Raw genomic sequence first — 26,299 nt, 5'->3', positions numbered from 1 at the left:
CTAACCGCATTTTCTAAAATTGGTGGATAGGCTAGATGGGTTACCACGTTGGTAAACGGGTTCGAGGTTTGAGTGTGATCAAATAAGCAAGCACAATTTAAGCAAATGTGATCAAATACTGTAAATAATTATGAATTGAAATGTACTGAAATGTGTTAGTAGTAGTATTAGAACTATTAGAAAATTACTGTCCATTTCAATGATCTCGTGTCATTTCTGCACACACAAATTAACACCGCCCTGATCTGGTTTGAAAAACAACCAACTGAGCTGGCGCTTTCCTACAGCGAACATGAAGCAGACGGAACGCTGTAGTTTTTTTTTTTCATCAAACACAACGCACACTGGTCATCGCTTGGTCTGAACGCGTCATCTGTGATGTTTCAACCAATCAAAGAAGAGTGCGATTACGAGAAACTCAAACTCTAAAAGCGATCAGCGTTATTTATCTTACCACAGAGCAAGGGTTGTTCTGCCGACCTATCACATTTCGTATGCTAAATACTCCGTGAGTGACCAAAAAACCCTGCTGGCTCTGATAGACGTGCATATTGTCCAATCAGATGCGGCGACGGTTAGCATTGAGGAAGCAGCCATTGTAAGAGTGAAGAGGAGGAAGAAGAAAGGTCTTGAGACTATACTGAAAAGCATATGAAGACGGGGGCGATGGTCCTGTAACATACATGTTCGGCTACCTAAGCATTTTATGTACTGTCTATTTTAACGTTTTGTTAGCGTCCTTGCAATATATTCGAGTAGTGGCAGATACGGAGCCAACTGCTTATTTGGTGAGTGATTGCTACTGAGCAGCTTGCTTGTCTACCTAGTTAGGTAGTTGGCTAATGCAAGTGGCTAGCTAACCGGCTAATAAACAAAGTGGCTGGCTAACTAGCTTCATTGTGAAATGTATTATTTAGCCATATAGCTAGTTGGGGAGCTATCGGGTGAATCAGCTAGGTTATTTTACATATTTGGCAAGTAATATAGTTAGTTTTAAGAGCAGTATTGGACCTAGCTAGCCGTGTAGCTTCTGTACACACCTCGCTTGCTGTCCAGGTTTATGTAGGTTAGCTATCATTTGGCTTAATTTACGGGAAAGAACTGGATTGAACATTTGAAACGGCAAGTTTCATTAGCTGCTCATAATTATAGACCTGCTGAAGTTGTGTATGTGTATTAACGATAGAACAGCTTGGTGTGTAAGTAGGCCATTATGTGCAAAAGATATGGTTTCACACTAAACAATGAGTCAGAGGGGCAGAACAGTGTTTAGAGTGAAATAGCTGTATGTCATGTTGATACTCAGTGGATCACAACCAGCCTGTTAGTTATTGGCAAGTGTGTGTGTGTGTGTGTGTCCTGTGGTGGCACAGTGTACTTTTTGCTTTCAATATTGTAAGTAGGAAGACTTCTGATTCTGTTCCTCTGCAGCACCTTTCAATACTCTTGCACACCTGATGTCTGCGGAGGCCTCTGCAGGAAGCGTGGCGTCGGAATCGCTTCCTGTTCCGCCGCCCCCCTCAGGGGGACGGGAGGAGAAGGCAGGAGCAGGGCTCGCGGGGAGCAAGTATGTGAAGCTGAACGTGGGGGGCTCCCTGCACTACACCACCGTCCAGACCCTCTGCAAGGAGGACAGTCTGCTGAGGAGCATGTGCAACGGAGGGGTCGAAGTCACCATCGACTCAGAGGGTGAGACCGCGAGGGAGGGAGAGAGTGAATGAGCATGTGCGTGTAGCGACCAGATAAAGATCACCCCTTTACCCGCAATACACATTGGATCAGTGTTGCTGAGGGTGTTTGGATTGCCATACGCTGAGTGTGTACCGGTGCATTGTGTGCATGTAGGTGTATGCGTTTGTGTCTTCTCAGCCAGAGTTAAAGTGCTTTATTGCCCTCTCTCTCTCAGGCTGGGTTGTGTTGGACAGATGCGGACGGCATTTTGGATTGGTTCTAAACTTCCTACGAGATGGGACGGTGCCACTTCCAGAATCTCAAAGAGAGATAGAGGAGATACTGACAGAGGCCCAGTATTACCGGGTCCAGGGGCTGGTTCAGCACTGCCATACTGCATTGAAGGTAAGGAGTCCAGAAGTATTCATGTCTGAGATTGAATAGAACTTAACGTTATGTGACAGTAGCCAAGAGATCTTAGGTTATAATATAATAAATAAAATAATATAATAGATTTATATATTATATTTATTGCCAGGGGGTCTTCTTGAATTACTCTGAAATATAATATGCTACATAGATTTGTAACAGCAGAAATGGCAAATGTCATTGTTGTTAACATGTAATATATGTTAATATTCAAGTACTCCATACCTTTAACTTTAGAGGGACATGAGGTAGCATCCAATTGCACGGTCTGTCTCAGAGATATAAATACTCGAGAGAGTGAGAGAGAGAGAGAGAGAGAGAGAGTACTACACTGAGAGAGTACTTTTCTGCGTCCACTGGATTGATAGCAAATGTCGGGGTAGGGTTTTGTTATGCTCTTGAGATGGGGAATCCTCTTTGGAACGTATGCAGTTTTGTAGTCCTTGGACATTCCCTGGTAGGATTCAAGTACGGAGGGTGTTTGTTGTATTGTGCTTGCTGCCACGGGAAATTTTAAGCAGTCTGGAGTCTCTACAAAGAAGTTATCCTTGTGACAAAAAGCATGCCTTTTGACCCAATGGTCAATTTAAATCAGGATATCAACAGATATTTATTCTTAGTAGTATTAGTGCTGTGTAATGTGTTAACAGTATTTTTTAAATTGCAGTAGATGAGATGTGATCAAATTTAGTTTTTAATACTTATTTGTGCACATGGTTGGATTTTGAGGAACTCACAAACATGAGCAGATGTCAGTGTAATTGGGCTGATAACAGTCTGGTTAAACCCTCTTGTCTCATGAAAGCTAATTTTTCTAAGACAGCTACTAATAAAGTTTTCTAATACATATAGTTTTGACTTGTGAAATTGATAAGGCGGACCAACTAACACTGTACTAACTTGATATTTCACTGGAAGCCCTAGTGCTTAACATTTTGCCATTGCTGTTCTCTAATTCACAGCTGTCTGCCATCAAACCCATTTTATGTTCAGCTTACACATTTTTAACGCCAACTCAGCTCAGTGGTCTTACTGTAGACTGTTATAAAGACTGATACAAGAAGGGAATTAATCTAGAGAGACATCACGTGATGTACAGTGTAAATGTATGAATATGCATCTGAATCAGGATATAATATGTGGAGTTAAATAGATACTGGCCTGTTGTGATATAGAATTTAAAATTAGAGACTTTAATATCTGTAAACTATATTTTTTTTTTTCAAAAAATACTATATGACATAATAACTATTATTTGCAGATGCCACCATAAGTGAGGATGACTAGAATGTGTCCCTCGTGAATGGTGGGAGTCTCCCATATAACATTTTTAGCAAGTCATTTTAATGCAGCAGCCAGTCCTGTTAGCTGGTTCACTGTGTATTTTTTATTTCTTGCATTGAGCTCATTATGTGTCCTCTCTGTGATTTTGTCTTTCAGAAGCGGACAGAGGGCTTTGAGGGAACATGCCGCATTCCCATGATCACTTCAGCCAAAGAGGAGCAGAGGATGATTGCCACCTGCCGAAAGGTGAGACAGAGGGAAAGGTATTGAAAATAAGAGGAATTGGATGTGAGGAACTAGTGAGAAAGAAATAGGATGAGAAAAAGATTAAGTGTTGACTAAAAGAAATGATACATCCCCATAGTTACTGTAATGAAGCGTGATTCGGGGGGAAGGGCAGGGAAAGGCAAAGAGAGCATGTAAATGGAGTTAGGTGAATACAGAAATACAGCAGTGAATAATAAAGCAAAATGTAGTGATTCAAGGCTCTCCACTGGTTCCACAGTGTGAGTTCTGTGGCCCAGGTTCAGGCCCACCTATGTCATCAGCTGACAGGGACCAAGAGCCCACAGCCAATGGGTCGCTTTCTGTAGGGGTATGGGTGGGTTAGTTGACAGGTTGTCGTCGTCTCACCTTGGGTACCCAGCAGTTCATCAGCTGTTCGCATGAACTCAGTGGAGAGGAACCTGTGTTACGGTGAGACAAGCCCACAATGTGGATTTGGAAATGGGGGTACAAAGGGGGGGGGGGGGGGGGGGCATTTAAAAATGTGGTGATTAAAGTAGATCTGGGATTTTTCATAATTAAAGTTGTAGTGTGTTCATAACTGTATGATTGAAGAACAGACTGCTTGGATTGAGAGGAGGATGGTGCTGACTGCTGGTTCGTTCTTTCAGCCCGTGGTGAAATTACAAAACAACAGGGGGAACAACAAATACTCTTACACCAGGTACTGCTTCTGCCTTACTAGTGCACACCAGTATGATCCCACTCACCATCGCATGCGAATTACGCAGTTAATCAGTTGATGTTTATGCACTTCCTTCATAATGCTGTTTGAAAATGAACATCTCTTTATGAAAAGTAGGTTCAGAAAAAAAAGAGTGTAATGGTTATAGGCAGTGTTAAACATGCTAATGCTAAGCTAGAAATATGATCGGGTGTTCAGATTTTTCCGCATCTGCCTTGTGATAATGCTCTTCTTCACAGTCTTATGAAGTGATTCTGTTGCAGTAACTCAGATGACAACCTGCTGAAGAACATTGAGCTGTTCGACAAACTGGGCCTGCGCTTCAACGGCAGAGTCCTCTTCGTCAAGGACGTGCTGGGGGATGAGATCTGCTGCTGGTCTTTCTACGGCGAGGGCAGGAAAATTGCGGAGGTCTGCTGCACGTCAATCGTCTACGCCACTGAAAAGAAACAGACAAAGGTAGGTGTGGAGTAGAAGTGCTGCAAGGTGTAAGCGTTGCAGTTTTGCTCTGGAATGCAACGAGGACCAGAGGTTTCAGGGTGTCATTGACTGCCTAGCTACTAATCTCAGTCTTGGGTCTAAATCTTCTTGTAGAATGATTGTTACAGATACCGTTGTGTATATAGGTGTGCTTTATGGCTATGTGACTCTGTTTTCCATCTCTGTGGTCTCTCACACAGGTTGAGTTCCCTGAGGCTCGCATCTTCGAGGAGACCCTCAACATCCTCATCTATGAAAATGGCCGTGGCTCAGGGCCAGGGGGTGTGGCCTTATTAGAGTCCGGGGGAGTGAGCTCATCCCCAGGCGCTGGCCAATCGGAGGAGGAGGGTGCTGGGGCTGGGGGTGGGGACCGCAGGGTCAGGCGGATCCACGTGAGGAGACACATCATGCATGACGAACGGGGACACGGGCAGCAGACTGTGTACAAGGACTGAGGAAGGGTCGGACAGGCAGGGAAGAGTTGGTACGGGTGTCCCCTGTGTGCCAGGATCGAGAGAGAGAAGAGGTGAGGGAGGGAGAGCTGGAAAACATACACAGGGGGTAAGATGTAGTGTAGGGGACACTTCACTCGATAAAAGTAAAGTACTTGTGGAAAAAACCAAATAGGGAGATATTATGGGGAAAAGTGGTGACGAGGGAAAATGAGGCATCTATGTAAACCGTGAATGAAAGAGAGGAGTTGGTTGTGCGGTACAAAACAATATATTTTACACCAACTGACTGGACACTTCGGTACATCAACACTGCACTGAGGGAGAGGGTACAATAAAGGGGGGAATAGAATAGAATGATTCCTGTTTCAGACCTAATTACGTTTTGACAATTTCATTTTAAAAGCAAAATGACTGATTGTTGCCGTGTATGTATGTATTATGTTATTCTTTATTTTTGTTTTTTATTAATTTATTGTTCTGTTAATTTATTGTTGTGAATTTTCCTTTTTTTTTTAAGATCAAGTGTGAATAAATTATTGAGCATGAGTGTTTGGGGGGGACTCTTATATGGGTACTTTTTGTTGTACAGTGGTGGGCAACATTTTGTACACACATGCTGAAACAGTCAACTCTCTGACACGTTTACTCATTTATTCACTTTATGTTTTACAGTGACTTGATACTGCTTTACTGACACAATAATTTCCCATGGGTGGTCATCTGTGTACAGTAGTCCTGGAGGGGCCATCATTGATTTTTGTCCCAGCATTTGCCCAAACACTTTGGTGGAGGGTGAAAGTTATGGACACTTGCCAAGGAGAACTGATATTGACTCACAGGTGGTGACTGAATTAACCTTCGGGCTGTTCTGTACAGTAACTGATGAATTGACTGATTTATACACTTATGTGCTGGCTAATATGTGTTTTATTTTCAACCAAAAAACAACCCTAAACCTGCCAACGGTGAACTGCACCAATTTTGTGTACTTGGAGTTAGTATTTTTGGGTCCACATTCTCAATAAAAATGTTTAAAACTTTGCCTTTGAGGATTTATTGTGTCCAATTAACAGCAACTGAAACAAGGCAGGTGTATATCTACATATAGCCTAGCCTGTATACTTAAGGGAGATGAGTTTGTTTTTTAATATATCCCACAGAAGATCCTGTTCGGATCAAAACGCGTCCGTATGTAATAAATTATATAAATAAATATAATACAGCAAACGGTGTGCAGACATTATTTTGAATGTTCTTAATTACTTGCATTTGAGAAATAAAGGAATGTGGCTTTTGTCCTTTTGGGATAAATATAGCATGACTACAATTAGTTTCTATCATAATTTTGTCATCAAAATTTCCCTTGATTGAATTGGCTCCTGAGTGATCGCAAACGATAAGATCAAGCCGTGAGACAGAAGCAACGCGATAGCGGCCCACTATAAGAAGGGGAAATTGACTTGCCAGCTTTTTCCCGTCACTGCGGGCGCGCCAACGCACACGCGCGCCAAATACAAGAGTGAGAGCTGCGCAGTTTTGACTAACGGGGTTTTGTTTGGCTGGAAAATAAATTGCATTACAGTGAAAATTGGACGAGGTTTGTTTCAGTGGAGCTGCGTCATTGTTCAGATCTCGGGTAATATATCTTCGCTCGTTAAGTGGTGTATCTGGGTATATTTGCTGCCTGATACTTTCCCTAGACATCTGGCTGCCTAGCATTAGCCGCTTAGCTGCACGACTTTGGCAGCTAACGTAAGCTAGCTTCCAACACGTTGAAACTGATACGTCTGTTAGCTAGTCCAGCTGGCAGGTGGCTAACTTGACATAGCTTTGCCGGTGTCAGAAGTGCTTCGCCAGCTAGCTTAGTAGCAAGGATATTTAAAATATCACTAGATTCACTCACAAGATGTATAACGTTAGCTGAAGTACCCATTAAGCAACGGCAGCAACAAGGTAGCTAATTACAGCGGTATATAAAGACTGAGATAGCTAGCTAACGGCCGTAAATTACATTAGCTGGGTGGCTGTCTCTACAGATTTGAGTATGTTAGTCACCAGATGTTTGTTTTAAATATTCAATACTATGGAGGTGGCTAGTCAGCTAACGTAGTTGCGTTAGACCAGTTGGGCCTTGTTTTTGAACTGTTAGCGGAACACCGTAGGGTCCGTGTTTCTGACTTGGCACGTTTTTGCATTCATGGTCAGCTACATTGCCTCAGCATGGTCCCTTTGACTTGCTCGACTTTGAAAACATTGCTAACGTTAGCTTGCTCTCTAGAATATATCGAGGTGCTGAAAGTTGATCATTAGTCATTCCTAGTTATCTAATACTGTCAGCGAATGTAAAACCAGATAGCAGCTAGCTTAACGTTAATAGGTTAGTTAGTATATTGGGGTGTGTTAAATGTTGATTTCACTGTTCCTGTTAATATTAATAAAAATTGTACATGGTCTGTGCGCACACTGACTCAGAGCATCGCAAGAGGCCGGTACCTGAAACGTGGGCCGTGAATCAATAAGCGAGGAAGACCTTCAGTAGATGACGCGCACATTGGAAGAGGAGCTGCTGAAGATGCAGGTAAAGGACAGGCCAGTACTCTTTCAATGGAGTCTGAGTTTTAAATTATAAGTATTTTGCTCATTATGCTGAGAGAACCTGACCACGGGTCATTCCCCTGTTGTCATTTTACCATGATGGATCCTTGAGGAGGCATACAGTTTCTTTCACGTTCCCTCTCATATACTTTCTTTGATCTCAGGACAGTGACAGCAGTGACAACGAGCCACTCATTCGGAAGATTGTCTCTGGCAACTGCAAGCGGAAGAGAGAGGAAGAGGATGAAGGGAAGGAAGGGAGCAGCACAGAAGATTCGATGAGGACGAAGAAATCTCGCCTGGAGACAGTCTGTCCAGGTATCTCTCTCTTCACGTGTCACTCCATCCCTTACGCATCGTGCTTTCTTTCCATCTTCCTCAGTAGCGCTCTCTGTGTTCCAAATTGTGTGTATACGGTTGGGTTGTGTGTGTGTTCGTGTTACTCATAATTCTCTGCACCATCTTTACTGCAGATTCTCCAGATTCTGGGATAGAAAGGGCTGGAAAGGTAGAAAAGCAGAAAAAGCAGAAGGATGGAGAGGACAGGAGTGAGGATGATGATGGTCTGCAGAGCAGTGGGGAGAGTGAGGAAGAGCAGAGGAGAGTTCCCCAAAAGAAGGCACAGAAACCAAGGAAAAGAAATAAAGGACCCGTTAGGAAGGTCAGTTCAGAAAGTGAGGAGGAGAGTGAGGAAGAGTCTGAGAAACAGCTGAATGTCAGCAAGTGGAAAAAGAGGGAACCAGACTCAAGCAGCAAGGAGGAGGATGAGGAGGGCAGTGAAGAGGAGGTGGAGAAGCAACAAAAGAAATTGAAAGGGAAACAGAAAAAGACGGTACTGTATAGTGAGGAACAGGATGAGGACAAACGGACAAAAAGGAAAGAAGAAAAGAGTTCAGCAGAATCCGACAGCAGTTCAGAGAGCGAAGACGACAGAAGACCTAAGAAAAAGGCAGCAAAACAGGAGGAGGAGCGGTCTCAGAAGAAAGGCAAAACCAAGCGGGTTACCAGCGACTCTGAGAGTGAGGGCAAGAGCAAGGGAAAAACGGTGAAGACAGGATCAAAGCAGTCACAGAAAGGTGGGGAGGACAAGTCCCGGAGAGGGAAACCTGGAGCAAAAAACAGACCAGGGGAAAATGGAGATAAGCGAGAAGCAACAGACCAGTCTTCAGAAGAGGAGGGCAGCGAGGGAGAAGGTGAGAGAATGTTGATGTGGTGCATTTGAAGGGGTGAGTACTGGTTCCAGGTGCACCAGGTACTGTGAAGCTGCAGTTCTGTCTGATCTAACTGAATACGATACACAAAACCAGTGGTTTGTGTACTGTAAGTGGAGAAAGAGGATTTTTGTGTTGTGTACTTTGACACATAGACACACGCACGTTATAAATATGGAAGAGCGGTTGTATTTTTAAAGAAAACATGCCTTTTTCTTTCATGTCACTAGGGAAAAGGGAGGAAGAGGAGAAGAAGAGGAAGGATGCATCGGGAAGTGACTCTGACTCCTCATCGCTCCCTTCCTTGGAGGAAGAGGAGAGCAGCAGAAAGCCAGAGCAAGGGAAGAAGATGATAAAGACAAAAAAGACTGAGAAAGACACTGCCACGAAAGGAAAGGGGGTGAGATCATGAAGTCAATTCAGTCTGCTCTACTTTGCCCATGTCTTAAGTATTCCTCATTGCTGTTTGTGGCATTACCAGGCACCCTGAATCAAAGCTCCATCAGGGTATAGTCAGGGCCAGCCAGGTGGGAGTGCAAATTACACCGGCATAGTTTTTAACTGATTTTGGGCCTTTGTTATATAAATTGTGCGTGCACTTGCAAATGGCAGTTTCGGTTTAGTTGTGCAATGTTTATGAAATGGAAAGGCAGAAGTAGGCAAGCTGGGCACCGCAGCCACTGCTTGAAGATAAGAACACCCCAGCAGAAGCTTAGCATTTTTGTTGAAAGGTATGCAGTGTAATTTTAAGAATATCTGTGCCTTTCTAACATACCATGGTGAGGTTCAATCTTGGTCCCTGTTGATTTGTCTTAATATGATATATAATTTATTATCTGCATAATATGTTCACGACCTGACAAACTGTAAACTAAGGCTGATCAGTGACCATTTCTTACAAATGTATAATTATTTTTTACAGTGCTTTTATCACTGGAAAATTAGATGACTCAACTTAAGTGGCTCAATATGTCACTGTTATTTGTAAATGTATATTTTTACTCATGTTGAGGACAGCGCTTGTCTTCTGTATTCCTGTTAAAGCATTAAGGGCCAGTTTGTAAGGAAACATAAGTTATAGATCTCCAGAGGTTGAGCCTGTGATTAGTACACAATCGTCTACCAAAGTAATATCCACCTCTAATTCACATTGCAGTGCAGGACAGGAACATAGCCTCCAGCTGCAGATTAGATTAGATGCTGTGTGCAACAAGCAAAAATGCCACTACCCTCTAGAGGAGACAAAAATGGGTGTCTAACTTAAGCCTGGAACACATTGGGCAGTCTTTGAAAATTTAGGCTGCAGTGCCTGACACACTGTATGGCTTTCAACAGAATTGTAGGAGCTGAGGCTGATGTGCATTGTATCGGCTTTGAAATCAGGGGAACATGGTATGTCTCCCCACCGTGATGATTTTTTTTTTTAGCTTACGTTGTGTAGTTCTTAATTTCAGAATGCCATTTAGGGCCATTATTGTCATTTGTGCATTACTTTGCACAAATAGGACAAGAGGAGAAGGATTTTGTGAGAGCGTTTTGGTTTCTTGTGCATCCATGGGAAATATCTTTTTGGAAACGGCAGCTGAGCATTGATCATGCTGTTCATTGATTGGTGGAACATGCTATCCCAAGGACAGTTCATAGAGCCTGACATACTGTACAGTTCAGGGAAAAGCCTGGAGAGGTATTTCATCCGGTAGCGTCATAGAAAATAGATGTAAGAAAAGTGTCATGAAATTGGGAATTGGCTCCATGTGCTCCGGAAGTGAACAAAAAATGTGACCTCTACAGACTCTCTTCTGCATGGAAATGGCCCGTAATGTTGATCCACCTGTTTGTTTTTGTTTGACACCTGTGGGCAATTCCTCGAAACTGCCACACTTTCCTCTGACACTTCAGGTCTATACCAACATGATTTGGTTCGTGTACTGAAATTGCAGCAAAAACATTATTTAAAAAAAAAAGCCTGCATCATTATTGTTTGTTGTGCTAGAATTACTGAAATTGATGCTAGCTAGTATTACACTTCAGGGTTGCATCTTACCTTCTGCACCTCTGGTCTCAGGCCACCAGTGGCTAGCCCTACAAACTTTGTCTTCTCAATTTATCTCATCTTTTATTGGAAAGGTGCTGGGAACAGCAGTTTTATTTTGTCTGTGAACTGTAGGATGAAGAGGACAAAGCAGTGACCAGACTGAAGCGTTACATCGCCCTCTGTGGTGTGAGGCGGAACTACAAGAAGCTACTGGAAGGGTGTCGCTCGGTGAAGGCAAAGGTTGCCGTGCTGAGGAAGGAGCTGGAGGAGCTGGGGGTCACAGGTCAGTGAGGGGGGTTGCACCTGGAAGAGTCTGGGACAGTCTTTGTGTGTGTTTGTGTGTGTGTGTCGGACAGTAACTGGAGTGCTGTCCCTCTCCCTCAGGCCAGCCTTCCATAGGAAAGTGCAAGAAAGCAAGGCTTCAGAGGGAGGAGGCCCAGGAGCTGGCGGAGCTTGATGTCTCCAATATTATCACCACAGAAGGTAATGGCACAAGTGGCTCCACGGAAAACCCCATATGAAGATACATTTGTCTGAAACCACAGACACACAGGTTGTGCCTTGGGAACAAAAACATGTTGCAAAAGAAATAAATGTACATATTATATAATTGCTTTTTAAACAGAAACATGTTAAGATTAAAGTTTAATTGTATGGATTCTAATTGTTAACAAATTAATCATTTTAATCCAGAGTACACCTTTAATCTTTAAAACAAAACAAATCTGTTCCAGCATTCTGCTAATATGAAGTTCATCAGAACCCTCAGGATCCATATAGAGGCATCCAAAGGCTTTCTGAATAAGGAAGGCTTTATCTCTTTCCAGCACCATTGCTACTTGCCAAGTATGCATTAAGCTTGACACAGCCACAGTGACAGGCAACAAGCCCATGTAAATGAATAAGTGTAAATGTAAAATGCAAATGTAGGAGTCTAGAGCATGCAATCCTCTAATACACAGGTGCAATACACATATGAAAAATGATTTTAAATTATATATATAATCATTTTTAATCATTTTTCATATCTTTTCAACACTGAAACATTCATTTACAGCCACGTTTAAGTGGTTATAACGTTTGAGCATTGCAATATGTGGCGTTTCATCAGAGTTTAATGAAATGTTGATTTATCAACATCAAGATATGTTTTTCCCATTTCTTTTGCTCTCTCCCAAGGCCGTCCTAAGCGAAGAGGAGCGTCAGTGTGGCCACCCCCCAAATCTCTCTCCCCTCCTCCATCTGTCTACAAGCGCTCGGTAAATTCCGATTCAGGCAGCGAGGAGGACAGTCAACAAGGCAAGGAGCGCACGAGAGGCATTGACTGGAACAGTCTGCGGGGAATCATCAGTGAAGACACAGATAGTGACTGAGTCCTGCTTTTAGTGTGTGTGTGTGTGTGTGTGTGTGTGTGTGCGTGCGTGCTTGCGTGGGTGTGTGTGTGTGCATGCGTGCATATGAGACAACATTGTTCAAGAACATTCTTGTACGTTGATTGTTTAACATGTTATTCAAAAGATTTGTATATAACTGTTAATACTCTTTTACATCTGAATGGCTTGCAAGTGGCCACTGTCTTTTGATACTGTAATAAAGAGCAAATTTTATAAGAACTGAAAATATTTTAATCATTATTATTTTGATTAGGGATTTATATTATACTCTTCTATAAAGGTTTAGAGTAGCTTTGAAGTTGTTGGTTACTGATTGTCAGTTTTTGATCACTGACTCAGTTGTGACTGGGCATCTGTCTTTGAAGGCAAAGCTTGATCCTGTCTTTGATGGTGGATATTTTATGTAGAGACCTCTTGCATGTCGTCATTTTATACAATAAGGAACACACGTTGAGTTATCTGACTTTTTCTTGATTTTGTGCTACATGTCAAAGGCCGTGGCTGTGCAGATTAGGATGCTGTTATCCATATGTGCAGATTAATGATTTTACTGTGATGATGATGTTTTTACTGTGTATCAGCAGTGTGGAGAGGTGACTCAAAAAATTGGTTTTGAACAGGTGATGTTATTGGACATGGTACATGGTACAATGGAGGAATTCATCTACATAAGTGCAGTGCAAAGTTTTAAAAATATAAAATTGCCAGTTTCATTAGATACTGATGACTTACACTTGGAGAGACCACGTATCCTGTGCTGTTTTGAGGATTAATGGCACACTGAACTTCAGGTGATGTGCTCATGTGAACAGTTAATTTCATTAAAGAAAGTTTGAGTCTCCAGTCCTGTGTGAGCCTTTGCTCTTTATGGTTTAGTTCTTCATCTAATGCAATAATCTAACGGTTAAAGTGTATTGTCATACAAGGAAGAGGAAAAAGGGGGAAAGGGATTCCAGCCACGTTTAAAATCATCAGCTTCCGTCTGGTCATGCTGGTCCAAAACAACTACACAAATGAAAGCCCATAAAGTCTGCTAAAATTCAGTATGACTCTAAAGTTGTGCTTTTCATAGTTTTACTCTTTCACATTTCCCCACTCCTGGAATAAAACAAATAAATGTAGATTATAGTTCTTTTAGAATTAGATTATGCAATGTACCAAAAATAACAAGCATATTAATCACTGCATGATTTTTTTCCCCCTTTAGGAAGCTTGGTCTTTTTTTTAATTAATGAACAAATGTTGGTTGAGTTAATTGATTTATTGTTTTAAATAAAGGCAGCTTAAAAGTTAAAGTGACACAGTAGAATATTTAATCACATAACAATCATGTAACTGCTGATCATGTCTTTGTATTATGAGTATGGTGGGATAACAAATGCAAGATGCCTAGTCTCATATAGTGATAGTGCATTAATCATTGCCACTCATAGTGCATCACAATGTGTGTTTTTTAAAAGAAACATTTCATACATATAATTTCTATACATCTGCATAAAATTACATGCATATTACACATAAATTGAATCTCTACAGTATTTTATGATGTTCCGTTATATCCTGGATATTTCAGACATACATAGCTAACACGATGAATCATTATTGTAGGCAGGACACTGTAGATTGTGGAGCTGTCAGCTTGTCATACTGCCAGCAGAACTGTGCAATACAAAAGCAGGAAAGTAATGTAGTTTTGATATCCCTGAAAAATATTTAAAATATTTAGTAAAAACAGAGGAGGATCTTTCACAACCAGATTTCCCACATGTCTCCAGCTCTCTCAGGCAGAAAGCATGCAGAGGAACAGGTGGAAAGTGAAGAGGGAGAGCAGGAAGAGGAAGAGAGGTTTGGTGGGACTGCTTGCAGTGCCAGTGACGGGCTGTGACACGGCAGAGCAGGTTACGGTGCTGTCGCCGTCTGTGCCGCTGGAGGTGAACGTGACGAAGCCTGGCTGGGAACTGCTGATCTGGGAGGTGATCCAGGTCTGATAACGGGACACCCTGGTGTAAACTCCAGGGATATCCTGCCGTGCACAGCCAATACCAAAGCTCACGACCCCCGACTGTATCCAGAGAGAGTTCTGTTTTATGACCATTGGACCTCCAGAATCGCCCTGTTTAAACAGAAACGGATCATAGCCTAAGGTTATTATAAATTTAATGACTTTTAAACAGAGAAATGCTATTATTTAGTTTCTACCATTTATGTTGATGGATTAAAATTTACTGTATGTTGATTGACAAAAATTGTATGACAAAGTGAGACACTATAATTGTGTAAATTAATTGGAAGACATGCCTAAAATCTGATTCTTGTCATAATTGTTTCAACACAGGCTGAAATTTGAGAAACTCCTCTTATTGGCCTGCATTTTGAAAAGAAAATATGAAAGATGTTGCACCTGACACGAGTCCTTGCCTCCCGCTTGTAAGCCAGCACAGAGCATGTTGTCAGTGATGGAAATGGAAAAAGGTGCATAAAAGCAGTTACACTGCCTGTTCCCCACCACCGGCACCTCCACCTCCTGCAGAGTGCCAGGGGAAGGCAGGCTCACTGTGGAGAGACAGAATCAACACATGTGAGGAGTTAGCACTTGTGTGGAGGTGAGGGGGTTCCAGGTCTATTCTAGTTTGTCCTGCTGTAAGGAAGAGGGTGTGGCCAGTTTTGGGTGTAGGGAGGCAATAATGTCTGCAAGAATGTTTTGTCTGAATATGAGCTCAGCAAATAAATGACAATGAATCATGTAGCAGCATTGTATGAGTCTCCTTTGTATGCTGCATGTCTTGATGCCTTTGAACAGGGAAGGAACAGACACTGGCTGGGTGAAAAAGAGCACACAATATAAACACTGCACTGTGAGAGGGGAAAAGGTCACAGTGAACGCATACTGTGATGTAACAATGATTTGATGGTAGCATCAATGGCAGGCTGGTATTACAATACGAGCCCTAACAGAGACGTGTTAAATGTATGGCTTCAATCACAGACCAGTGGACAAACACTGGTACAATAAAAACTATCCTCACTGCATTGTCATTTGTGAAGCATCAAACACTTAGTTATTACTATGAGATTAGATTTCTAGGCTCATGCCTTGTTTACAGACAGGCTGTACAATGCAGATTATGTACATAGGGCGGCAGAGCAGCACAATGGCGAGGGATCTAGATGTGCAGCTTTAAATCCTCCATTGGGAAACGCTTATTGTAGCCAGTGCACTCCTCTTATGAAAAATACTGACACAAGAATCAATGGTGATAGTGGTCAAAAACACTGGACAGTCATTGCTATACAAATGGTTTCTACAGATAAAAACTGCTGGCTTCTTGAGCCTTTTGGATTCTATGAAGAAGCATGGAGGCATCGGACCAAGCTCTACCAAGAACCAGGAGTGAGGGTACAGTTCCTCTTGAGGTCCACACCAGAGATTTGTATTAAAATGAATACAGAAATTATATATATATATATATATATATATATATATATATATACAGTGCTGGCCAAAAGTATTGGCACCCCTGCAATTCTGTCAGATAATGCTCAATTTCTCCCAGAAAATGATTGCAATTACAAATGTTTTGGTAGTAATATCTTCATTTATTTTGCTTGCAATAAAAAAACACAAAAGAGAAAGAAAAAAAAGTCAAATCAAGTATCAATTTACACAAAACTCCAAAAATGGGCCGGACAAAAGTATTGGCACCCTTTGAAAAATCATGTGATGCTTCTCTAATTTGTGTAATTAACAGCACCTGTTACTTACCTGTGACACATAACAGGTGGTGGCAATCACTAAATCACACTTGCAGCCAGTTAAAATGGATTAAAGTTGACTCAACCTCTGTCCTGTGTCCTTGTGTGTACCACATTGAGTATGGAGAAAAGAAAGAAGACCAAAGAACTGTCTGAGGACTTGAGAAGCAAAATTGTGAGGAAGCATGGGCAATCTCAAGGCTACAAGTCCATCTCCAAAGACCTGAATGTTCCTGTGTCTACCGTGCGCAGTGTCATCAATAGGTTTAAAGCCTATGGCACTGTGGCTAACCTCCCTAGATGTGGACGGAAAAGAAAAATTGACGAGAGATTTCAACGAAAGATTGTGCGGATGGTGGATAAAGAACCTCGACTAACATCCAGACAAGTTCAAGCTGTCCTGCAGTCCGAGGGTACAACAGTGTCAACCCGTACTATCCGTCGGTGTCTGAATGAAAAGGGACTCTATGGTAGGATACCCAGGAAGACTCCACTTCTGACCCAGAGACATAAAAAAGCCAGGCTGGAGTTTGCTAAAACTTACCTGAGAAAGCCAAAAACATTTTGGAAGAATGTTCTCTGGTCAGATGAGACAAAAGTAGAGCTTTTTGGGAAAAGGCATCAACATAGAGTTTACAGGAAAAAAAACGAGGCCTTCAAAGAAAAGAACACGGTCCCCACAGTCAAACATGGCGGAGGTTCCCTGATGTTTTGGGGTTGCTTTGCTGCCTCTGGCACTGGACTGCTTGACCGTGTGCATGGCATTATGAAGTCTGAAGACTACCAACAAATTTTGCAGCGTAATGTAGGGCCCAGTGTGAGAAAGCTGGGTCTCCCTCAGAGGTCATGGGTCTTCCAGCAGGACAATGACCCAAAGCACACTTCAAAAAGCACTAGAAAATGGTTTGAGGGAAAGCACTGGAGACTTCTAAAGTGGCCAGCAATGAGTCCAGACCTGAATCCCATAGAACACTTGTGGAGAGATCTGAAAATGGCAGTTTGGAGAAGGCACCCTTCAAATCTCAGGGAGCTGGAGCAGTTTGCCAAAGAAGAATGGTCTAAAATTCCAGCAGAGCATTGTAAGAAACTCATTGATGGATACCGGAAGCGGTTGTTCGCAGTTATTTTGTCCAAAGGTTGTGCTACCAAGTATTAGGCTGAGGGTGCCAATACTTTTGTCCGGTCCATTTTTGGAGTTTTGTGTAAAATGATAATTGATTTAATTTTTTTTTCATTGTCTTTTGTGTTTTTTCATTGCAAGCAAAATAAATGAAGATATTACTACCAAAACATTTGTAATTGCAATCATTTTCTGGGAGAAATTGAGCATTATCTGACAGAATTGCAGGGGTGCCAATACTTTTGGCCAGCACTGTATATATATATATATAAACAGAGGGGGTGTGTCGTCTCTTCCTCAATGACCAAAAATTCAGCTTGTTTGGGGTCAATAAGCACCACACCACTGAAATATAAACTAAGCCTACAGTACTGCATATGGTTTGATACAATACAAAATCCTGCCATTCACATGCAGTTCCCAACATACACACTTGCTTGAATCAGCCAGTCAGAGACAGATTGTGATCAGTTACATTAATGCACTCACCACTCTCGCCTACGTTGCCCCAGCCAGTGACCCAGCTGTTAGTGCCATTGAAGAAGGTGCTGCCACTTGCTGCCAGGCAGACGGGCACGATGTAGTCAGTGAAAGCAACAGTGGAGGACAGCTGTAGCAGAGCGATGTCATTGTCACTCGTTTGCGAGTCATAACTCGGATGAGGGATGATCTGAGAGATGGTCATGGACACTTCGTTTGGGTTGGTTCCTTGCTGGGTCTGTCGACCCAGATAGATCACCCAGTTTGCAGTGCTGGTACTAAGGAGGAGAGACAGAGAGATGGAGTTAAAGGTAGAGATAAAGAGGGAATACACCACATTATTCATATGATTACACAGAATTAATTGTTGATGTTGTTACCATTAACTTAACATGGAAACCCTGCCCTCATAACTGGCTGCATTTCATTATTTCATTTCACTTCATTATTGGCATTTAGCATATGCTGTTATCCAGAGCGACTTACATAGGTCACAATTTTTTACATGTTATCCATTCGTAAATCTGGACATTTACTGAGGCAGTTCTGGGTTATGTACCTTGCCCAGCCTTTTGGGTGCGAGTCCTGCTTCTTACCACTATGCTACACTGCTGCCGCATATTTCTGTCAATGAAAACATGACTGGTATTAAACATTATGCCCCTGACATTTCCCATTACTCCTCACCTGGAGAAGCAGTGAGCAGCAGACATCACCCACTGGTTGTTGATGAGAGAGCCGCCACATACATGCCTCCCATTCTCATGCAGACTGGCCTGCCAGGGCCAGCTACCCACGGTGGCGTCCTGACCCCCCACAATCTTGGTGTTGAGGGGTGCCCTGCCACATACTTAGAAACAAAGAGATGGAGGGGTGAACAGGCAGAAATTGGACACTGACAGGGCTGATAATGAGAGAGAGAGATGGTTCCACAACAGTCATTTCTTGATGAAGTTAAGAACATTACCAAACAAAGAGACAAAAAAAAAAAAAAAAAAACATCCTGAGGCGGGCTGTTACAATGGACCTACATGACCGATCTGTGCCTGCCACATTACAGCACATTTTTCCTTATACCACAGCATTGTGAACAGGGAGGAGCTATCAGGGTGGAAGTCGAAGACGAGGTAGGAGATTAATTACTTCCTGGGAGTCATAAAATGTGATAAATTGGTGAGAAACTTACCATTCAGCTGCGAGTGTGATCCTGTAACACAGGAGAGAAGACGAATTATTGAGTTTGCTTTAATTATGTTGGTATTATTTGTGTTTGCATGAATTGTTTCTGGAATGACCCGGTATGATGATATTTCTATATTTATGTGAACAGTTGGGAAAAACAAACTAATGATCTGATTGATGTGGCTCTGATAGGTAGAATTTGTTAAGCAAAAACATTCTTAAATCTTCCATGGCTCTCATTGTTTCTCCATAATTTTAGTTCAGAGTTTCAGTTAATCATAGATTGTATTCTGTGTAATTAGTGTATTACTGTTGCAGTGGCACAATGGGAGTCTTGTTTGACTGTCCTGATGACCTAAGAGGACCTAAGCTGTTTGCACCGGTGTAATGCAGGCTAATTCAGGCTTCATTGTGCTTCCTGTTCAACTGGGTTTCTTGAATTCTTGATCTGCTGCTTCTTCCTGCCCATGTCTGCCAATGCTACCCATTTGTGTGTGGTCATTCGCTAACTTCGTTAAGAGTGTGATTTGTTTGGCTGGGGGGTTTCTTCTTGCTGAAAGTAGCTGGTAGCTAGCAAGTCCATAACAATTATTCCCTAAACATGTTTAGTTTCAGCTATGGTTGTGCTCATTTGTGCTTGGTCATTGAACAATATGGTTATGTACTCATGTATTGGATACTAATCAGTTGTTTCCTAGTTCCCCCAATCTATATGCACACTCCTACAAGATTTATGCCATTTACTCTAGTTCACATCATTCCTCACTGTCTTACATTAGTAAGTTGTTGATCATACATAACACTGGCCATTTTTGCACAGCCCCAGAAAACCTGCCACCTGCCCTTGCTTCTCTAGGGCAGTCAGGTCAGTTTTAGGGAGGGACACCTGGAAGAGTGAAGTCCAGGTCCATACTACATACATACTACACCTACGGTTTGTGCTGTAATCCATATTACCAAAAGGGTACATATTAAATCTGCTGGTTGAAAGGGGACTGAAACCCAAAATTCTATCTCTGATAGCTGCTTGTAACAGGGGGCTACTGAGTGAATTATAAAGTAAACGTGTTTGTTTTAAGAGCAGGCTAAGCTCTATAACCTGGATTCAAAACCAGCCGTGCCATTTACTGACAATGGCTGGGAGCCTCCATCACCAGAGCTGACTTCATTCCACCAGGCATAAGGGTGAATAGTTGGCCAGGATCCCCCTTCTCGTTCTGTTCTTGGCACCCTTGGAATCACACTCCGCATCAAGATGTGCCTATCCTCCAAAGGAATTTGCTTCCTTGTGCATTGTGGGACTTGTGGAATGAAAAACATTCTCAGAAAGACAATGTTCTTATGGGGGTTCAACAGTTGGCGTAAAAAAAAAAAAAAAAAAAAACCTCTTCTTGGAATATGTCACAGAACGTGCTTATGAATTGTCTAATTTCATGTGAATTGTCTATGCATCATCATGTGTCTGGCAAGACATAAGCTATTTTTGTAAGTTCACTCACTGAACCTGTTTCCCAACAAGTGGATGAGGTGAGGTAACAATCCTAGACATGTTCCACATGCAGCACTTTGCCCCTCCTTAATTCTTCCTGCACTTCATCTTCTGTAGCCTGAATGACCTTTAAACACTCCAACATAATCTCAGGCTTACTACACCAGCCAAACCAGTACAGTATTCTCTCTAACAATACTCATGTCTGCTTATTGGCATGAACATAGATACACTTGTGAAGACATAAGGAATAACAGAATGTTTATACATGCCACACTAGAAACAGTGAAAGTGACACTTTAGAGCAGATTAATCCAAAATAGTAGGGAAGTCCAAATAATTGCACCACGGGCTTTTGACCTACCATATGTTGTGAAAACTCATTCCATCACTCACTGTTCTACTAAATAGTACATGGCTCCATTTCAGCCAGCACCTACTCTCGACTCGGCTGTCAGTGAGGTGGGTTAGTGAGGAATCAAACGCAAATAAAGTGGAACAAAATCATTGTTTTCACTTAAATTCACATCTTATTTTATTATCTTATTTAGTACTAGAGAAAGACAGCAATGATAACTACATTAAGAAATAAAAATTCTCTACAATAGTAAACTGATAAACAACAGAGTAGTTTTCCTCTAGTAAGGTAGGTGGGATAAATACATATGTTAGAGTTAATGTATATTGGTAACCGCTGGCAACCATGTGTATTGACAACCATAACTTTTGCAACTTATATGCGGTTTCATTTAAATTTACAAACACAAAAATGTCTCTAAATTTCATGCTCATCACAGACCAACTATCCTCTTGTTGGTGTTTTCATGACTGCTATAACAATAATTTAAAAATTATATTGATTAGACTAAATTGGACAACAGTTTGCTTACAGTCAGAGTTTGCTTTTTGAAATTCTTGGGAAAAAATGGATCTCAAGGTTATACAGTACATACCTTTTGCCATGGTAATCACCACTGCCACAACACAAACATTCTTCCACAAAGCCATCGTGATCAGCGAAATTTTTAGCGTCGGTCTCTTTTTAAATGTAATTCAACTAGCTGTATATTACCATGAGGTCTTTCATCTATCGTAAGCACTTATCAGTTTCCTCCCTTTGAAGTGATGCATACATCACATTTAAAAGGTATTACTGGTTCATCTTTTCCTCTGCCCTCCCACATCTCTGTCCCTCCCTGCATGTAATATGAATACCACTCAGGAAATGTAAATAACAGCTTTTGTACACTCACCCTACCTGTTTGTGGGGAGAGAGAGGGGAGAGAGAGAGAGACAGAGAGAGAGAGAATTGACATTTTGTTCTTTCTAGTGGTGTGCATACTTCTTTCTGCTAGGTGTTTAAATATTAATTTGTATACTGTGTAAACAAATAAGATTGGGCTGTAATTTGGAATAACACTAAATTCAGATGAGTACTGATTGGTAGTATTGATTAGATATTTAGTTACTCAATTAATTTGAACTAAACTCAATGATTTTTTGGGGAGGGATGGAAGGCTATATTATTGATAAAGTCTGCATTGACTGCATTATTGATCACGTTTACTGGAGAGTGTTTGTGGGTTTTCTAATATGTTCATGTTGGTATGACAGTGAGAGTGACAGTAACACTGCTATTGTTTGGCTCCATGATAGCAATGGCACTGTCAACTGTACTTATCTCAAAATCTGACCAGTCATTGAGCCACTCTAAAGAATCCTTTATGCTTACCTAATACCTTGAACAAACGCCTTACCCTAATTATTCAGGCATATTTGTAAGCAGGAGGGTATTTTAGTAATATCCAAATCTTTTTTTTTTTCAAAAACATCTTTTGAAACACAATGTCCTGAGTAGATGTCAGATTGGCTTTCCTCCATGTCATTACACCACCAATCAGGTTTACAGTCTAAACATCAAGTCAATACAACACAGGTAAATATAACATAAATGTAAATACTGTATAAACATAACATAAATATAACAACACAAATAAATGCAACATAAATATATTCACAAGACAAGATATTTGCATGCTTCATCAGCTTCATGAATATACTTTCCTCCATGAGGCTAAAGGGGCTATAAATAATGAAGTATAAGTCATAAGTAAATACACTGTATACACATACATACATACTGAATATTTCATTATTTTATATTAGCTAATTCCTTTTAATTTCATGTTTATTGTCTTTAAACTTTCACTCTCTTTAAATGTTTTATCATTGTCATCTGTTATATGTGCACTTTGTGATTGTGGTTATTTTTTTTTTAATGTGTTGTTATGTGTACTCTACAGGTAATACTTACTATTGTTCTTATGATGCCGATCCTGACTATCATATATTTTTTAATTGTTTTTATAGCAATGTACTTTCATAAGAAGAGTGAAGTAAAAATTTTCACTACTCACACACGTTTCTTCACAGACATGACGTAGGGAAGAGCTGAAATCTGAATCCAACAGCACCAGAATGAGTCAGCTGAGATAGGCTGAAGCCTAACCTCTCTTTCTCCATGATGTGCCCTTATCAGCTGTTCACTTTTTTAAGCTTTTTTTTCCCCATTCTATTCAACCCTTTTTTGGCATCAGAAATCATGTAATAGGCTCATGTCACTGTGACAACTTCTGTACTTGCACAGCAGCGAAACATTTGCACACAGCCAAAGGCTTTTTTCTCACTACATGCCATTCATTCAGTGGGTATTCATTACAGGATAGGCGCTACTCCACTGACTTTGCCCAAGCTACTCACAGACACCTGAATCACAGGGGCCCTGAAAGTAGTGAGACAAGGAAACCGTGGCCAACCTACCAAACTATTGGGCAGAATGAGGCCAATTTGTTTCACCGCTCTGGAATCCCGGTCACTGTCGACAGATGACATGGCCATTCATGTTTTGAGAGCCGAGAGTAAGCCTGATCAGATGAGTTTTCAGTCGGCATCAAAAGATGGCAAGTGGTATCTCGGTTATGACAACTGTGGTTCATGCATAGCAACAACTTAATTGTTTGGAGTTAAAATGACAAAGGACTTGCTCATAAATCTCTTCAAAGCAGGGTTACTTGACAAAAGACCGATTTTTGTTTTTAGTCAATTTCTACACAATGATCCACAAATTGACACACTACAAGGAGTTTTTCAGTATTACTTAAGCATCTTTAAGCAATTAGAAAGCTATCTGTGAACCATATTGTTTTGACATGGGTTTGTGTGTTCTGTTCAAATGAAACTTTAAGGAGGAGGGTATGACCCTAGGCTTACAAGATGAAATCTGAAAAACTCACCACTTACCTTTTTTCTGGTTCCACACAAGGACTGCAGCAGTACCTGCCGGAACAGTCCTGTACAGACCAAGCCCTGGCAGTTGACATTTAAAATATGACAGTGATGACAAATACATACCTCTCTTAATCTGAATATTAATCACCCAAGTGCTTTATCATGTTTTGTGTGTTGAAAGAAAAGCTTGTAGAGTGTGACAGAGTTTAGAATACCTGTTTTAGCCTGGTCTGAATACGACAGAAGTGTCATTCAGCCAGTTTCGCTGTATGAAAGTCAGCTATTGTTCACTCAGTATGCATGAGAGAATGTTACAACTATCTGTCAGAAACTGTGGACTGATGTGCAGATTTCTGTATAAATATATTACAAAAATACAGGAAATGACCAAATACTACATGCAGTTCAGTCTTAGGACAAAGCGTCCACTGGATTAAAAAAATAATAAAATCCGACAGTTTTTTTTTTAAATTACGTAATGGAAACGGGGATAAGGAAAGAGTCGCGCCCACCAAAATCCTCCCTTCACAAACTGTGGGAGAGGCTCTTTAAAGATTGAACGTTTAGTTTTTCTAATCGTGTTGATTGGCCCGTGAATGGCGAGTTATCGTGCAGATACGATGGTGCAATTTAAATGTCAAATCACCAAAGCCAACTGTTTTCTCCAAAGCCGACTCGCTGCATCAGTGCCATAAATTAGCATTGTCGGTCTCTCGTTGCACCAACCACGGGCGTTCAGTTTGAACACATTCGGAGATATTTGGTGGTAGTCACACACGTAAACAATGCAATGTTGGATAGTTATATACTATCCACAGTATTATCCACACTGTGGTGTTTTATGGTATTTTAATTACCGCAAGTGTAAGCGTGGTAAAATACCTACTTTTACTGTGTTTGTTTTGTTGTGTTTTGTTTCTTGGAAAAATGCGTTAGCCAAAACACTGCACGCCTTTTGTAGAGACGAAGAAGATTAATTCCAAGTGTTCCCACAGATTCGTACACTTATAAAAAATACCTGTGCTCACCTCACTGTCCTGTATCCTAGCTGACACCCTGGTAACCCTTTCCTTTTCTGTTCTTTTGCACCTGTGCCCCTAACACTTAAGAAGTTCTGTCTGTTCTGTTATATATCCATCCACATAAAAACTATGGCAAGCCGTTTTAACATTTAATTACTTGAGCGAACACAAATTAAAGATAACTATTATGACTACCCATAATTCCAAGTGAAGGCATATCTAATTCAATGATGACTAGTCATAATACTGATTCAAGATATCTCTAATTAAGTTACGACTAGTCATACTGGAGGAACTTCTATCACCGACTTTTATGGAGCTTCCTATTTAAGATGTCTAAAATTAATTTATGACTAGTCATAGCACCGTTTCAAGACAGACCACCTGTCTATAATGAAATTATGACTAGTCGTAATATTAATTCTACATTTCTCTGAATTAGTTGACTTGTCAAAATGCCAATTCAAAATATATCTAATTATTTTTAATTAAAGATATCTAAAATGCAGTCTGAAAACACAATTATGACTAGACATAAATATATCGTAGATGTCCTGAGGCATAATTTCTACCAGTCAGAATGTCATTTTGACTTGTCAAAATTCAGTTACAGATACCTGAAATTGGAATTATACTTAGTCAAAATTAAACTGCGACTACTTGTTCAATAAGTGAAAATTAAATGTAGATCTGTAATCGCCATCAACTCAAGTGGTAAAGGAACTGTTCACATCTATTGCTGAATTAAAGGTATTTGTTTTTATCAGTCAAAATGTAACGACTAACCTAATCAAAATATGACTAGTCAAAATATGTACCTTAAATTATCATAGTGGATAATCAAAATTTAATTTTGATTCGTGAAAATATAATTGTAACTAGGAAGCCCGAGTAATGAAATGTTATGAAATGTTAAAACGGCTTGCTATAGGCTACTGTCAATCTTGAGAGACAGAACTGACCACAAGCTGTACACATATCTAACGTACCTATTGGGAGGTACGATGGCAGCGAGTTGTTGGAATTTGACTTGTTCGTCGTAAGAAAAGAATGGCCGTGGACATGAATATATAGCCCAGATGTTCGCGATAGCGCGTTGTGCAATGTTGTTGATGTAGTGATTAGTTTGCCATCAAACGATTCGGGGATAAAGCGCAGAACCCCGGTAGTAACGGCACCACTGGCTTTAATAGAGCTTGGGACCCCCATAATTTTGCTGCTCCCTGATATTTTAGAAAATGTGTATGAAACGAGAAACATTACTGATACAAAATCTGTTGCTCTATGCGGATAAATTTTATTTGGCAAAGCGCTTTCACCATCGACCTTCTCAAGATGGCTTGTCCGAAAAATCGTATTTCTCCTACCGGAAACATTTCTTTGACGGCCTTGACCTTTTTCCGGCTTCCGGTCGGCTCCCGCCCCGTGTAGCCATCTTGAA

The 26,299-nt window shown here is 41.0% G+C and overlaps 3 protein-coding genes across 4 annotated transcripts; 2 read left to right on the top strand and 1 right to left on the bottom strand.

Annotated features, from left to right (window-relative positions):
• Window positions 1-597: 597 nt before the first annotated feature.
• kctd13 (potassium channel tetramerization domain containing 13) lies at window positions 598-5,681 on the top strand. The gene is made up of 7 exons (XM_036552628.1): window positions 598-788; window positions 1,432-1,689; window positions 1,907-2,076; window positions 3,541-3,630; window positions 4,281-4,333; window positions 4,618-4,813; window positions 5,035-5,681. The coding sequence occupies exons 2-7, from the start codon at window positions 1,458-1,460 to the stop codon at window positions 5,287-5,289; spliced, it is 996 nt and encodes a 331-aa protein (XP_036408521.1). The 5' UTR covers window positions 598-788; window positions 1,432-1,457; the 3' UTR covers window positions 5,290-5,681.
• A 1,098-nt stretch (window positions 5,682-6,779) lies between these two features.
• Window positions 6,780-12,503, top strand: hirip3 (HIRA interacting protein 3). Of its 2 annotated transcripts, none has more exons than XM_036552617.1 (8): window positions 6,780-6,886; window positions 7,762-7,867; window positions 8,049-8,202; window positions 8,358-9,077; window positions 9,326-9,495; window positions 11,263-11,413; window positions 11,515-11,613; window positions 12,310-12,503. In XM_036552617.1, the coding sequence occupies exons 2-8, from the start codon at window positions 7,829-7,831 to the stop codon at window positions 12,501-12,503; spliced, it is 1,527 nt and encodes a 508-aa protein (XP_036408510.1). In that variant the 5' UTR covers window positions 6,780-6,886; window positions 7,762-7,828. The 2 variants fall into 2 exon arrangements, with proteins under 2 accessions (XP_036408510.1, XP_036408509.1); XM_036552616.1 differs by having other exon boundaries at window positions 6,780-6,925.
• Window positions 12,504-13,766: 1,263 nt separating this feature from the next.
• On the bottom strand, window positions 13,767-21,743 carry LOC118794934 (serine protease 27-like). The gene is made up of 6 exons (XM_036553227.1): window positions 21,502-21,743; window positions 19,064-19,084; window positions 18,565-18,727; window positions 17,887-18,155; window positions 14,926-15,077; window positions 13,767-14,637 (listed from the first exon to the last, which is right to left on the bottom strand). The coding sequence occupies exons 1-6, from the start codon at window positions 21,554-21,556 to the stop codon at window positions 14,305-14,307; spliced, it is 993 nt and encodes a 330-aa protein (XP_036409120.1). The 5' UTR covers window positions 21,557-21,743; the 3' UTR covers window positions 13,767-14,304.
• Window positions 21,744-26,299: the final 4,556 nt, after the last annotated feature.

This window comes from Megalops cyprinoides, chromosome 19 (genome assembly GCF_013368585.1).
Source record: "Megalops cyprinoides isolate fMegCyp1 chromosome 19, fMegCyp1.pri, whole genome shotgun sequence".
Lineage (NCBI taxonomy): Eukaryota > Metazoa > Chordata > Actinopteri > Elopiformes > Megalopidae > Megalops > Megalops cyprinoides.
This window is presented reverse-complemented; position numbering and strand designations above follow the sequence as displayed.

Coding starts and splice junctions, on each gene's coding strand:
- kctd13 (XM_036552628.1), top strand. CDS start 1,458: ATGTCTGCGGAGGCCTCTGCAGGAAGCGTGGCGTCGGAATCGCTTCCT. Junction 4,334..4,617: donor AACAAATACTCTTACACCAG/GTACTGCTTCTG, acceptor ATTCTGTTGCAG/TAACTCAGATGACAACCTGC. Junction 4,814..5,034: donor CTGAAAAGAAACAGACAAAG/GTAGGTGTGGAG, acceptor TCTCTCACACAG/GTTGAGTTCCCTGAGGCTCG.
- hirip3 (XM_036552617.1), top strand. CDS start 7,829: ATGACGCGCACATTGGAAGAGGAGCTGCTGAAGATGCAG. Junction 7,868..8,048: donor AGGAGCTGCTGAAGATGCAG/GTAAAGGACAGG, acceptor CTTTGATCTCAG/GACAGTGACAGCAGTGACAA. Junction 9,496..11,262: donor CTGCCACGAAAGGAAAGGGG/GTGAGATCATGA, acceptor TGTGAACTGTAG/GATGAAGAGGACAAAGCAGT.
- LOC118794934 (XM_036553227.1), bottom strand. CDS start 21,556: ATGGCTTTGTGGAAGAATGTTTGTGTTGTGGCAGTGGTGATTACCATG. Junction 19,085..21,501: donor GGTGATTACCATGGCAAAAG/GTATGTACTGTA, acceptor CCTGTGTTACAG/GATCACACTCGCAGCTGAAT. Junction 15,078..17,886: donor GGGCAACGTAGGCGAGAGTG/GTGAGTGCATTA, acceptor GTCTCTCCACAG/TGAGCCTGCCTTCCCCTGGC.